The following is a 14,711-nucleotide window of genomic DNA, read 5'->3' as shown; positions in this document are numbered from 1 at the left end:
ACCTGTGACCTAGAGTTTCAGATGTTGGAGAGAGGTCCCCAGACGGCAGTGCAGCGTTCCCTCCATACCCACGCCGCGTGGGGGAGGCGAGTGAGCTGTGACCTGTGACCTAGAGTTTCAGATGTTGGAGAGAGGTCCCCAGACTGCAGTGCAGCGTTCCCTCCATATCCACGCCGCGTGGGGGAGGCGAGTGAGCTGTGACCTGTGACCTGCAGTTTCAGATGTTGGAGAGAGGTCCCCAGGCTGCAGTGCAGCGTTCCCTCCATATCCACGCCGCGTGGGGGAGGCGAGTGAGCTGTGACCTGTGACCTGCAGTTTCAGATGTTGGAGAGAGGTCCCCAGACTGCAGTGCAGCGTTCCCTCCATACCCACGCCGCGTGGGGGAGGCGAGTGAGCTGTGACCTGTGACCTGCAGTTTCAGATGTTGGAGAGAGGTCCCCAGACGGCAGTGCAGCGTTCCCTCCATACCCACGCCGCGTGGGGGAGGCGAGTGGGCTGTGACCTGTGACCTGCAGTTTCAGATGTTGGAGAGAGGTCCCCAGACTGCAGTGCAGCGGTCCCTCCATATCCACGCCGCGTGGGGGAGGCGAGTGAGCTGTGACCTGTGACCTGCAGTTTCAGATGTTGGAGAGAGGTCCCCAGACTGCAGTGCAGCGTTCCCTCCATACCCACGCCGCGTGGGGGAGGCGAGTGAGCTGTGACCTGTGACCTAGAGTTTCAGATGTTGGAGAGAGGTCCCCAGACTGCAGTGCAGCGTTCCCTCCATATCCACGCCGCGTGGGGGAGGCGAGTGAGCTGTGACCTGTGACCTGCAGTTTCAGATGTTGGAGAGAGGTCCCCAGACTGCAGTGCAGCGTTCCCTCCATACCCACGCCGCGTGGGGGAGGCGAGTGAGCTGTGACCTGTGACCTAGAGTTTCAGATGTTGGAGAGAGGTCCCCAGACGGCAGTGCAGCGTTCCCTCCATACCCACGCCGCGTGGGGGAGGCGAGTGGGCTGTGACCTGTGACCTGCAGTTTCAGATGTTGGAGAGAGGTCCCCAGACTGCAGTGCAGCGTTCCCTCCATACCCACGCCGCGTGGGGGAGGCGAGTGAGCTGTGACCTGTGACCTGCAGTTTCAGATGTTGGAGAGAGGTCCCCAGACGGCAGTGCAGCATTCCCTCCATACCCATGCCGCGTGGGGGAGGCGAGTGGGCTGTGACCTGTGACCTGCAGTTTCAGATGTTGGAGAGAGGTCCCCAGATGGCAGTGCAGCGTTCCCTCCATACCCACGCCGCGTGGGGGAGGCGAGTGGGCTGTGACCTGTGACCTAGAGTTTCAGATGTTGGAGAGAGGTCCCCAGACTGCAGTGCAGCGTTCCCTCCATACCCACGCCGCGTGGGGGAGGCGAGTGAGCTGTGACCTGAGACCAAGAGTTTCAGATGTTGGAGAGAGGTCCCCAGACTGCAGTGCAGCGTTCCCTCCATACCCACGCCGCGTGGGGGAGGCGAGTGAGCTGTGACCTGTGACCTGCAGTTTCAGATGCTGGAGAGAGGTCCCCAGACTGCAGTGCAGCGTTCCCTCCATACCCACGCCGCGTGGGGGAGGCGAGTGAGCTGTGACCTGTGACCTGCAGTTTCAGATGTTGGAGAGAGGTCCCCAGACTGCAGTGCAGCGTTCCCTCCATATCCACGCCGCGTGGGGGAGGCGAGTGGGCTGTGACCTGTGACCAAGAGTTTCAGATGTTGGAGAGAGGTCCTCAGACTGCAGTGCAGCGTTCCCTCCATATCCACGCCGCGTGGGGGAGGCGAGTGGGCTGTGACCTGTGACCAAGAGTTTCAGATGTTGGAGAGAGGTCCCCAGACTGCAGTGCAGCGTTCCCTCCATATCCACGCCGCGTGGGGGAGGCGAGTGGGCTGTGACCTGTGACCTAGAGTTTCAGATGTTGGAGAGAGGTCCCCAGACTGCAGTGCAGCGTTCCCTCCATACCCACGCCGCGTGGGGGAGGCGAGTGGGCTGTGACCTGTGACCTAGAGTTTCAGATGTTGGAGAGAGGTCCCCAGACTGCAGTGCAGCATTCCCTCCATACCCACGCCGCGTGGGGGAGGCGAGTGTGCTGTGACCTGTGACCTGCAGTTTCAGATGTTGGAGAGAGGTCCCCAGACTGCAGTGCAGCGTTCCCTCCATACCCACGCCGCGTGGGGGAGGCGAGTGAGCTGTGACCTGTGACCTGCAGTTTCAGATGTTGGAGAGAGGTCCCCAGACGGCAGTGCAGCGTTCCCTCCATACCCACGCCGCGTGGGGGAGGCGAGTGGGCTGTGACCTGTGACCTGCAGTTTCAGATGTTTGAGAGAGGTCCCCAGACGGCAGTGCAGCGTTCCCTCCATACCCACGCCGCGTGGGGGAGGCGAGAGGGCTGTGACCTGTGACCTAGAGTTTCAGATGTTGGAGAGAGGTCCGCAGACAGCAGTGCAGCGTTCCCTCCATATCCACGCCGCATGGGGGAGGCAAGTGAGCTGTGACCTGTGACCAAGAGTTTCAGATGTTGGAGAGAGGTCCCCAGACTGCAGTGCAGCGTTCCCTCCATACCCACGCCGCGTGGGGGAGGCGAGTGAGCTGTGACCTGTGACCTGCAGTTTCAGATGTTGGAGAGAGGTCCCCAGACTGCAGTGCAGCGTTCCCTCCATACCCATGCCGCGTGGGGGAGGCGAGTGGGCTGTGACCTGTGACCTAGAGTTTCAGATGTTGGAGAGAGGTCCCCAGACGGCAGTGCAGCGTTCCCTCCATATCCACGCCGCGTGGGGGAGGCGAGTGAGCTGTGACCTGTGACCAAGAGTTTCAGATGTTGGAGAGAGGTCCCCAGACTGCAGTGCAGCGTTCCCTCCATACCCACGCCGCGTGGGGGAGGCGAGTGAGCTGTGACCTGTGACCAAGAGTTTCAGATGTTGGAGAGAGGTCCCCAGACTGCAGTGCAGCGTTCCCTCCATACCCACGCCGCGTGGGAGAGGCGAGTGAGCTGTGACCTGTGACCTAGAGTTTCAGATGTTGGAGAGAGGTCCCCAGACTGCAGTGCAGCATTCCCTCCATACCCACGCCGCGTGGGGGAGGCGAGTGGGCTGTGACCTGTGACCTAGAGTTTCAGATGTTGGAGAGAGGTCCCCAGGCTGCAGTGCAGCGTTCCCTCCATATCCACGCCGCGTGGGGGAGGCGAGTGAGCTGTGACCTGTGACCTGCAGTTTCAGATGTTGGAGAGAGGTCCCCAGACTGCAGTGCAGTGTTCCCTCCATACCCACGCCGCGTGGGGGAGGCGAGTGAGCTGTGACCTGTGACCTGCAGTTTCAGATGTTGGAGAGAGGTCCCCAGGCTGCAGTGCAGCGTTCCCTCCATACCCACGCCGCGTGGGGAAGGCGAGTGGGCTGTGACCTGTGACCTGCAGTTTCAGATGCTGGAGAGAGGTTACCAGACTGCAGTGCAGCGTTCCCTCCATACCCACGCCACGTGGGGGAGGCGAGTGAGCTGTGACCTGTGACCTGCAGTTTCAGATGTTGGAGAGAGGTCCCCAGACGGCAGTGCAGCGTTCCCTCCATACCCACGCCGCGTGGGGGAGGCGAGTGAGCTGTGACCTGTGACCTGCAGTTTCAGATGTTGGAGAGAGGTCCCCAGACTGCAGTGCAGCGTTCCCTCCATACCCAGGCCGCGTGGGGGAGGCGAGTGGGCTGTGACCTGTGACCTGCAGTTTCAGATGCTGGAGAGAGGTCCCCAGACGGCAGTGCAGTGTTCCCTCCATATCCACGCCGCGTGGGGGAGGCGAGTGGGCTGTGACCTGCAGTTTCAGATGTTGGAGAGAGGTCCCCAGACGGCAGTGCAGCGTTCCCTCCATATCCACGCCGCGTGGGGGAGGCGAGTGAGCTGTGACCTGTGACCTGCAGTTTCAGATGTTGGAGAGAGGTCCCCAGACGGCAGTGCAGCGTTCCCTCCATACCCACGCCGCGTGGGGGAGGCGAGTGGGCTGTGACCTGTGACCAAGAGTTTCAGATGCTGGAGAGAGGTCCCCAGACTGCAGTGCAGCGTTCCCTCCATACCCACGCCGGGTGGGGGAGGCGAGTGAGCTGTGACCTGTGACCTAGAGTTTCAGATGCTGGAGAGAGGTCCCCAGACGGCAGTGCAGCGTTCCCTCCATATCCACGCCGCGTGGGGGAGGCGAGTGAGCTGTGACCTGTGACCTGCAGTTTCAGATGTTGGAGAGAGGTCCCCAGACTGCAGTGCAGCGTTCCCTCCATACCCACGCCGCGTGGGGGAGGCGAGTGGGCTGTGACCTGTGACCTGCAGTTTCAGATGTTGGAGAGAGGTCCCCAGACTGCAGTGCAGCGTTCCCTCCATACCCACGCCGCGTGGGGGAGGCGAGTGGGCTGTGACCTGTGACCAAGAGTTTCAGATGTTGGACAGAGGTCCTCAGACTGCAGTGCAGCGTTCCCTCCATATCCACGCCGCGTGGGGGAGGCGAGTGGGCTGTGACCTGTGACCTGCAGTTTCAGATGTTGGAGAGAGGTCCCCAGACTGCAGTGCAGCGTTCCCTCCATACCCACGCCGCGTGGGGGAGGCGAGTGGGCTGTGACCTGTGACCTAGAGTTTCAGATGTTGGAGAGAGGTCCCCAGACTGCAGTGCAGCGTTCCCTCCATATCCACGCCGCGTGGGGGAGGCGAGTGAGCTGTGACCTGTGACCTGCAGTTTCAGATGTTGGAGAGAGGTCCCCAGACTGCAGTGCAGCGTTCCCTCCATACCCACGCCGCGTGGGGGAGGCGAGTGGGCTGTGACCTGTGACCTGCAGTTTCAGATGTTGGAGAGAGGTCCCCAGACTGCAGTGCAGCGTTCCCTCCATATCCACGCCGCGTGGGGGAGGCGAGTGGGCTGTGACCTGTGATGGTGATAAAGGGAACTGCAGATGCTGGAGAATCCAAGATAACAAAATGCGGGGCTGGATGAACACAGCAGGCCCAGCAGCATCTCAGGAGCACTGGTGCTCTCTGATGAAGGGTCTCGGCCCGAAACGTCAGCTTTCTTGTTCCTGAGATGCTGCTTGGCCTTCTGTGTTCATCCTGCCCCACACTTTGTTATCTTGTGACCTGTGACCTTCAGTTTCAGATGGCAAAGGAAAAGCTGCAAATAAATCCGCGTACATTCTCGTCCCTCAAAAGCAGTGCCCATTTTTCTCATTTTCAGTCCAAAGGGTACAGTCTGTTACATACTCACACTCTTAAGAGAGATGATATCCCATCTCAAAACTCCATTTCATCTCAAGATATATGACACATGGATGACAAAACACAAGATGTACATATATTCATCTCATGGTAATCTCTTACTCATCTCTTATATTTATAGAATCCCTGCAGTGTAGAAACAGGCCATTCGGCCCATCGAGTCCACAATGACCTTCTGAGGAGCATCCCGCCCAGACCCACACCCTAACCCTATTCCAGTTACCCTGCATTTCCCATGGCTAACACACCTGGCCTGCACATCCCTGGGCATTATGGGTAATTTAGCATGGCCAATTCACACCCTAGCCTGTACGTCTCTGGATTGTGGGAGGAAACTGGAGCACCCAGAGGAAACACACACAGACTCGGGGAGAATGTGCAAACTCCACACAGTCGCCTGAGGGTGGAATCGAACCCGGGCCCCTGGTGCTGTGAGTCTGCGGCGCTAACCACAAATCAGTTATCATCTTTCTCACGTCTCAAGAGTGCTTCTTTCAATCAATATCCTGTATTTTTTGCTCACTAAGCTGTCCCTAAACTAAACACAGATTTGGTGAACACTTTGCCGAACATCTTTGCTCTGTCCAGGGGAACGACACTGAGCTATCAGCTGCTTGTCATTTCAATAAATCCCCTCACTCACACACTGACACCTCCATCCTTGGGCTGCTACAATGCTCCAATGAAGGTCCACACAAGCTGGAGGAACAACACCTCATTTCCCAGGGTAACGCTTCGAGTCTAGATGACTCTTCATCAGCGCTGACATGAAAGTGTGGAGGGGGCAGCTTTTACACCAGCTCTGGTGAAGAGTTATTTAGACTCAAAATGTTAGCTTGCTCTCTCTCCATGACTGAGCTGCTGTGATCTCCACTATTTGTTGTTTTCAGTTCAGATCCCAGCATCTGCAGTAATTTGCTCCGACCCTGTTTCCCGTCTAGGCACTTAACAAGCGTCAGCACTCAACATTGAATTCAACAACGTTGCAGTGTGTGCTCTATGTGGATCACATCTCACTACTCCCTGCTCCTACCCACTCGCCCGTACACCCCTCCTCCACCAACACCACACCATTGCACAATTTCGTGTTTTCATGGCTTTATTCTCAAAACAGCATCTGCTTTTGCTCCAGGCTCTCTCCCTCACTGTTATTAACACACACTTTGTCCTTTACTCTGGGCACCCTCACCATTTGTTTTTCTCTCTTTCCTCCTCGCCTTCTGTTTTTATCTCGCGGTTTGAGTGACAAATACGTTGGGTTGTAAATTTGGGGCTTGGAAATGACCCGTTACACCAGATATCTGAGAAACGAGGAAAGCAAGCATTTATTGAGCAGTGGTGTGACAGAGTTGAGGAAGGGGTGTTGGAACTGTGATGTGACAGGTTGTCTGATAATTGAGACACACTTCTGCACCCATCGCATCATGAGGACACAATTGTGATTCAATTGTCAAAAATGGCCAATGGCTTCTCTTTTGAATTGCTATCCTGAATAAGAGAAACATGGAGCAAAACATCACAGTACAGGCCCTTCGGCCCACTATGTTGTGCCGACCTATTGTCCTACAAAGATCAAACTCCCCTGCGTACCCTACATTTTGCCATCCTCCATGTGCCTATACAAGAGTCACTTAAAAGTCTCTAAAGTATCTGACAAATCCTCCCAGGGTTTATGCACTCAATATAATCTCTTTATTTGGAGCAAAGTGCATTCTTAAAGCAAATGGAAAACACTGGAATACACCGAAACTATGATCTGGAAATAAAGTGATATCCCCTTAACCCCACGGGCAAGCACACACACACACGCACACACAAGCCCACCCACACGCACATGCACACACACACACACACAAGCCCACCCACACGCACATGCACACACACACACACACACACACACACACACACACACACACACACACAAGCCCACCCACACGCACATGCACACATGCACACACACACACACACACACACACACACACACAAGCCCATCCACACGCACATGCACACACACACAAACACACACACACATGCACACCCACACACACACACACGCACCTACCCCTCACACACACACACACACACAGACACACACACACACACTCACTCACACACACACACACACACACACACATACAAAAAGACAAGTCTCTGCAGAGATGATGGCGAAAGGTAAAAGAGAAATATCTGTTACACACAAGCGAAGTACTTGAGAAAGATCATTCTCTCCAGTACAGGAATCATCTCAACAAACCCTGTGATCAGGGGCCACTGACAGAACCAGTCTTTCCCTCCATCCCTGTTTTATTCCAGTATCTGTGTGTCTGTGTGTGTGTGTGTGTGTCTGTGTGTGTGTGTGTCTGTGTGTGTGTGCGTGTGTGTGTGTGTGTGTGTGTCTGTGTGTGTGTGTGTCTGTGTGTGTGTTTCTGTGTGGGCCTGTGTGTGTGTGTCTATGTGTGTGCTTGTGTGTGTGTCTTTATGTGTCTGTGTATTTGTGTGTGGGGGTGTGTGTGCCTGTGTATTTGTGTGCGTGCATGCACAAGTTTGAGTGTCTCAATGAGTGCACACACATCTGCATGTCTGTGTGTGTGAGAGTGAGTGTGGGTGTGTGTGTGAGAGAGAGAGTAAGTGTGTGTGTGTGCGAGTGTGTGTGTGTGTGTGTGTGAGAGAGTGTGTGAGGAGTGGTTGGAAGGTGATTAGAGTTTGAGTCAGTACAGTGGTACAGTTGTCGATTGTTGGTTAATGATTGCCTGGGATCTATTGATTTATAATAAATAATAATTCCTGTTCAGAAACCTGCTCCGCATTTTCTCTCACCTGGGTCTAAAGGCCAGGGGAATCAAGAAATTCTACGCACTTTTCAAAACACTTAGCTTTGTAACGACTCCCAGAGAAGCAGGGCTTGCTTCCCAGCAGACTGCCCTCAATGAGACTGAACGATCAGGATGTAAATAGAAAATATACTGAACTCACAGTGAATGAAGTAATAGTCACCCTGAGAGAAGCTGAGTCTGAGACACAGCAGAATATGGTCAGGGGCTGTCTGATCACACCCACCAGCTTCGAGAGTGAAGGACACATCCAAATCCACCAGGAGTGACCTGTGCAGGGCTGTATCCATAGAATTAAACCAAAACACAAAGCACTTGAAATGCTGTCCACTGTAACATGGACACCAGTGTAAGGGATGGATAATCAAATTGTTCTGAACCTTGCCAGTTGCTGCCTGTGGTATTAAGAATTAAACCATGGATTTAGTGGGTTTGAAATGCTCAGTACATCTGGCAGGGTCTGAGGAGAGAGAAGAGCAGTTAATGTTTCAGTTTGCCGAATATTCATATCCACGCATCTCTCACCAGGCATTGCCTGACGTACTGAATGTTTCCAGTATTTTCTCTTTTTATTTCAGGTTTCTAGCATCTGCGATTATTAACTGTTTTGGACTAATCTGGTTTGACTTTGCTTAATCTTTCAGCCCAGCACAGCTCTCACCCAGTCAGTGAAGGATGGTGGGCTTATAAGGAAGTGGTGCAAGGGAGCTTTGTCCCAGGTGAGTGCCATTCACAACAACTATATTCTTCATCCTTATCTTCACGAAGAAACATCTCAAATAATTTGGGGAACACAGGGCTTACCGGGAATGTGGATCAAATGTGAGGATAGCAAACACAGGGAGGTCGATTATGACTTAAAGGCTTTAAATTGAGAGACAGAAGGTAAAAAGCATCGCAGGAACGGCAGGCAGTAAAGAAGACAAATGGTCTGTTGGCCTTAATGGTGAGAGAGTTCGAGTACAGGAACAGGGATATAGATATTAGTGCATTAGTGAGACCACACCTGGAATAGCGTGAGAAGTTGGTTTGAAGTGTGTCTATGTCAATGCCAGGAGCGTCCGGAATAAGGTGGGTGAACTTGCAGCATGGGTTAGTACCTGGGACTTCGATGTTGTGGCCATTTCAGAGACATGGATAGAGCAGGGTCAGGAATGGTTGTTGCAGGTTCTGGGATTTAGATGTTTCAGTAAGAACAAAGAAGATGGCAAAAGGGGCGGAGGTGTGGCATTGTTGGTCAAGGGCAGTATGACAGTTGCAGAAAAGATGTTTGGGGACTCGTCAACTGAGGTAGTATGGGCTGAGGTTAGAAACAGGAAAGGAGAGGTCACCCTGTTGGGAGTTTTCTATAGGCCTCCGGATAGTGCCAGAGATGTAGAGGAAAGGATAGCAAAGATGATTCTCGATAGGAGTGAGAGAGACAGGGTAGTTGTCATGGGGTCTTCAACTTTCCAAATATTGACTGGGAACACTATAGTTCGAGTACTACAGATGGGTCAGTTTTTGTCCAGTGTGTGCGAGAGGGCTTCCTGACACAGTATGTAGATAGGCCAACAAGGGGCGAAGCCGCATTAGATTTGGTACTGGGTAATGAGCCCGGCCAGGTGTTAGATTTGGAAGTAGGTGAGCACTTTGGTGAAAGGGATCACAATTCTGTTATGTTTACTTTAGTGATGGAAAGGGATAGGTTTATACCACTGGGCAAGAGTTATAGCTGGGAGAAAGGCAATTACGATGAGATTAGGCAAGATTTAGGGAGCATAGGATGGGGAAGGAAACTGCAGGGGATGGGCACATTAGAAATGTGGAGCTTATTCAAGGAAAAGCTCCTGTGTGTCCTAGATAAGTATGTACCTGTCAGGCAGGGAGGAAGCTGTAGAGTGAGGGAGCCGTGGTTTACGAAGGAGGTGAAATCTCTGTTCAAGAGGAAGAAGAAGGCTTATGTTAGGATGAGATGTGAAGGCTCAGTTAGGGCACGTGAGGGCTACGAGGTAGCTAAGAACGACCTGAAGAGAGAGCTCAGAAGATCCAGGAGGAGACGCGAGAAGTCGTTGGCGGATAGGATCAGGGTAAACCCTAAGGCTTTCTATAGGTATTTAAGGAATAAAAGAATGACGAAAGTAAGATTAGGGCCAATCAAGGATAGTAGTGGTAAGTTGTGTGTGGAGTCAGATGAGATAGGGGAAGCGCTAAATGAATATTTTTCAACAGTATCCACTCTAGAAAACGACACTGTTGTCAAGGAGAATACTGGGATACAGGCTACTAGACTAGGTGGGATTGAGGTTCACAAGGAAGAGGAATTAGAAATCCTTCAGAGGGTGAAGATAGATAATTCCCCTGGGCCGGATGGGATTTATCCTAGGATCCTCTGGGAAGCCAGGGAGGAGATTGCCGAGCCTTTGGCATTGATCTTTAACTCATCATTGTCTGCAGGAATAGTGCCAGATGACTGGAGGATAGCAGATGTGGTTCCCCTGTTCAAGAAGAGGAGTAGAGACAACCCTGGTAATTATAGACCAGTGAGCCTTAGCTCAGTTGTTGGTAAAGTGTTGGAAAAGGTTATAAGGGATAGGATTTATAATCATCCAGAAAAGAATAAATTGATTAGGGATAGTCAGCACGGTTTTGTGAAGGGAAGGTCATGCCTCACAAACCTTATTGAGTTCTTTGAGAAGGTGACCAAACAGGCAGATGAGAGTAAACCGGTTGATGTGGTGTATGTGGATTTCAGCAAGGCGTTCGATAAGGTTCCCCACAATAGTCTCTTGTACAAAATGCGGAGGAATGGAATTGTGGGAGATATAGCAGTTTGGATCGGAAATTGGCTTGCTGAAAGAAGACAGAGGGTGGTAGTTGATGGGAAATGTTCATCCTGGATTACTAGCGGTGTACCGCAAGGGTCGGTGTTGGGTCCACTGCTGTTTGTCATTTTTATAAATGACCTGGATGAGGGCGTAGAAGGATGGGTTAGTAAATTTGCAGATGACACTAAGGTCGGTGGAGTTGTGGATAGTGACGAAGGATGCTGTAGGTTACAGAGAGACATAGATAAGCTGCAGAGCTGGCCTGAGAGGTGGCAGATGGAGTTTAATGCAGACAAGTGTGAGGTGATACACTTTGGTAGGAGTAACCAGAAGGCAAAGTACAGGGCTAATGGTAAGATTCTTAGCAGTGTAGATGAGCAGAGAGATCTCGGTGTCCATGTACACAGATACTTGAAAGTTGACACCCAGGTTGACAGGGCTGTTAAGAAGGCATACAGTGTTTTAGCTTTTATTAATAGAGGGATCGAGTTCCGTAATCAAGAGGTTATGGTGAAGCTGTACAAAACTCTGGTGCGGCTGCACTTGGAGTATTGTGTACAGTTCTGGTCACCGCGTTATAAGAAGGATGTGGAAGCTTTGGAAAGGGTGCAGAGGAGATTTACCAGGATGTTGCCTGGTATGGAGGGGAGGTCTTACGAGGAAAGGCTGAGGGACTTGAGGCTGTTTTCATTAGAGAGAAGAAGGTTGAGAGGTGACTTAATTGAAACATATAAAGTAATCAGAGGGTTAGACAGGGTGGATAGGGAGAGCCTTTTTCCTAGGATGGTGACGGCGAGCACGAGGGGGCATAGCTTTAAATTGAGGGGTGAAAGATACAGGACAGATGTCAGAGGTAGTTTCTTTACTCAGAGAGTAGTAAGGGAATGGAACGCTTTGCCTGCAACGGTAGTAGATTCGCCAACTTTAGGTACATTTAAGTCATCATTGGATGAGCATATGGACGTACATGGAGTAGTGTAGGTTAGATGGGCTTGAGATCGGTATGACAGGTCGGCACAACATCGAGGGCCGAAGGGCCTGTACTGTGCTGTAATGTTCTATGTTTTATGTTCTATAACTTTATCTGATGGAGGGTGCTCTGGTGATGGGGGAATACAGTGAAGGTTTATCAGGCTGACTCCTGGGATGGCAGGACTGATGTATGAGGAGACACTGAATTGGTTAGGATTATATTTCCTGGAGTTTAGAAGTGTGGGGGGTGTGGAAACTGATAAAGTTGAACAGGACTAGACAGGGTAAACACAGGAAGGAGGTTTCAGACAGTGGGGATGTCCCGAACCAGGGTCATTGTTTAAGGAAACAAAGTGTGGAGCTGGATGAACACAGCAGGCCAAGCAGCATCTCAGGAGCACAAAAGCTGACGTTTCGGGCCTAGATCTCTGATGAAGGGTCTCGGCCTGAAACGTCAGCTTTTGTGCTCCTGAGATGCTGCTTGGCCTGCTGTGTTCATCCAGCTTCACACTTTGTTATCTTGGATTCTCCAGCATCTGCAGTTCCCATTATCATTGTTTAAGGATACAGAGGTAGGTCATTTAGGACTGGGATGTGGAGAAATGTCTTCACCCAGAGAGTGTGGAATTCACAATAACAGAAAGTAGTTGAGGCCAAAACATTGAAGACTTTTAAGCAGGGCTCTGATATAGTTCTTAAAGCTTTAGGCACCAAGAGTATGGGGAGAACGTGGGAACAGTTGGATGATCAGCCACGATCAGACTGAATGGAAGAGCAGACACAAACGGGCCAAATGGTTGCCTTATCCTCCAATTGTTTTTACATTGCTGTGTTTCTCTGTGACAGCCCTTGACATCAAGGCTGCATTCGACTGTGTGTGGCATCATGGAGCACTAGAAAAACCAGAATCAATCGGTATCACGGGGCAAACTCTCTGCTCATTGGAGACATACCTGACACATAGAAAGATGGTTATAGTTGCTGGGGGTTAGTCATCTTAGCTCCAGGACACCTCTGCAGGAGTTCCTCGGGGTAGTGTCCTCGGCCCAACCACCTTCAGCTGCTTCATTAATGACCTTCCCTCCACCATATGGCCAGAAGTGGGGATGTTCACCGGTGATTGTACAAAGTTCACCACCATTCGTGACTCCTCAGGTACTGAAGCAGTCCGTGTCCAAATGCAGCAAGATCTGGACAATATCCAGGCTTGGGCTGACAAGTAGCAAGTCACATTCGTGCCACACAAATGCCAGGCTATGACCATCACCAGTAAAAAACAATCTAATCACCATTCCTTGACATTTCAATGGTGTTACCATCGCTGAATCGCTCACTATCAATATCCTGGGGGTTATCATTGACCCATATCAATGCAGTGACTACAAGAGCAGGCTAGAAACTGGGAATACTGCAGGGAGTAACTCACCTCCTGACTCCCCAAAGCCTGTCTCACCATCTACAAGGCACAAGTCAGGAGTGTGATGGAATACTCCCCACTTGCCTGGATGGGTGCAGCCCCAACAACACTCAGGAAGCCTGACACCATCCAGGACAAAGCAGCCGCTCGATTGGTACCACATCCACAAACATCCCACTCCCTCCACCCACCGACGGTCAGTAGCAGCAGTGTGTACTATCTACAAGATGCACTGCAGAAATTCACCTTGTTGCTGTTGAGTGCTGGTACAGAGCAGACTGGAGGCTAGAGCAATGTGGGGACGGTTGCTGGACTTGGGCTAGGTACCATGTGCTGAGCTGCTGCTGTTTTGCACATCTTTGGAAATTCTTTACTGGACTGTGATGTAAATCCTTTCAACAATGTTATAACCACCTCATTTCGACCTTATTCTTAGACATAAATGTAAAGCTACTACTTTCCTTTCAATCCTCTTTTATATATTAATGCTATTTTTTTACTCTGGAAGATCTGTGTGTAGGTTCTTGTACCTGAGGTGGTGTTTTTATAAGGCAGCCATGGTAAAATGGTTTCACTGTTATCCTGTAATTCTGTATTGGAGTACACGTGACAATAAAGGATATTCATATTCACAGATCCTCAGGCAGCCCCTTCCAAACACACCGTCACTTCCATCTGGAAGGACATGGGCAGCAGATACATGGGAACACCACCCCCTGCAAGTTCCCCTCCGAGCCACTCACCATCCTGACTTGGAAATATATCACCGTTCCTTCACTGTCACTGGGTCCAAATCCTGGAATTCCCTCCCGAATGGGGGGCGGTGGTTCAAGCAACAGCAGGTGGACTGCAGCGGTTCAAGAAGGCAGCTCACCCCCACCTTCTCCAGGGGCAGCTAGGGACAGGCAGTAAATGCTGGCTCAGCCAGCGATGCACACATCCTATGAATGATTGTAAAAGCGATCACCTCCCCCCCAACCCCTCCATGGGTGAAGGAGCACACCCCCAGCCTATGCACTGTCTCTGTAATGAACTGAAATGCCTCTTTCTTGACCATTGTTTGACTAAATCTGTGCAGCCTTTCTATTCCCTCGATATCTCCCCTCTCATGTTCACTGCCCATATTTATAAAGGTCAGGCACAGGAGAGCTATCGAACCGTTATTCTCATTTCTAGTTACCTCACTCTCTTTCTTTGTCGCAATTTATCAAAACCCCTCTGTCTGTCTCACCTTCTCTCGTTAAACTAGCTTCCCTCAATCTCTATCAGCAAATCCATGTGCGAAACAACAGGACACCAGACAGTTCGAGAATGTTCATCCTTGCTCTCTCTCAGTTTGCATCGAAAGGATCAGATGCAGATTTCTGGCTCTGAGGCTGCCAGTGGGATGGGGGCAGGGTTTGGCGGGGGGGGGAGTGGGGGGGTGAGGCAGGGGACGGATCG

At 51.7% G+C, this 14,711-nt stretch overlaps 1 protein-coding gene across 3 annotated transcripts in view; it reads left to right on the top strand.

The window, feature by feature from the left end:
* The window catches only part of ca10a (carbonic anhydrase Xa), a 322,453-nt gene that overhangs the window by 53,995 nt on the left and 253,747 nt on the right, over positions 1–14,711 (top strand). For all 3 annotated transcript variants that reach the window (XM_059653542.1, XM_059653540.1, XM_059653541.1), the window contains exon 2: positions 8,717–8,791. In XM_059653542.1, coding sequence (XP_059509525.1) covers positions 8,717–8,791 — 75 coding nt within the window. The remainder of the gene's footprint in view (positions 1–8,716; positions 8,792–14,711) is intronic.

Source organism: Stegostoma tigrinum, chromosome 22 (genome assembly GCF_030684315.1).
Source record: "Stegostoma tigrinum isolate sSteTig4 chromosome 22, sSteTig4.hap1, whole genome shotgun sequence".
Taxonomy (NCBI): Eukaryota; Metazoa; Chordata; class Chondrichthyes; order Orectolobiformes; family Stegostomatidae; genus Stegostoma; species Stegostoma tigrinum.
Note: the sequence above shows the minus strand (reverse complement) of the source record. Positions and strands in the feature narration are given on the sequence as shown.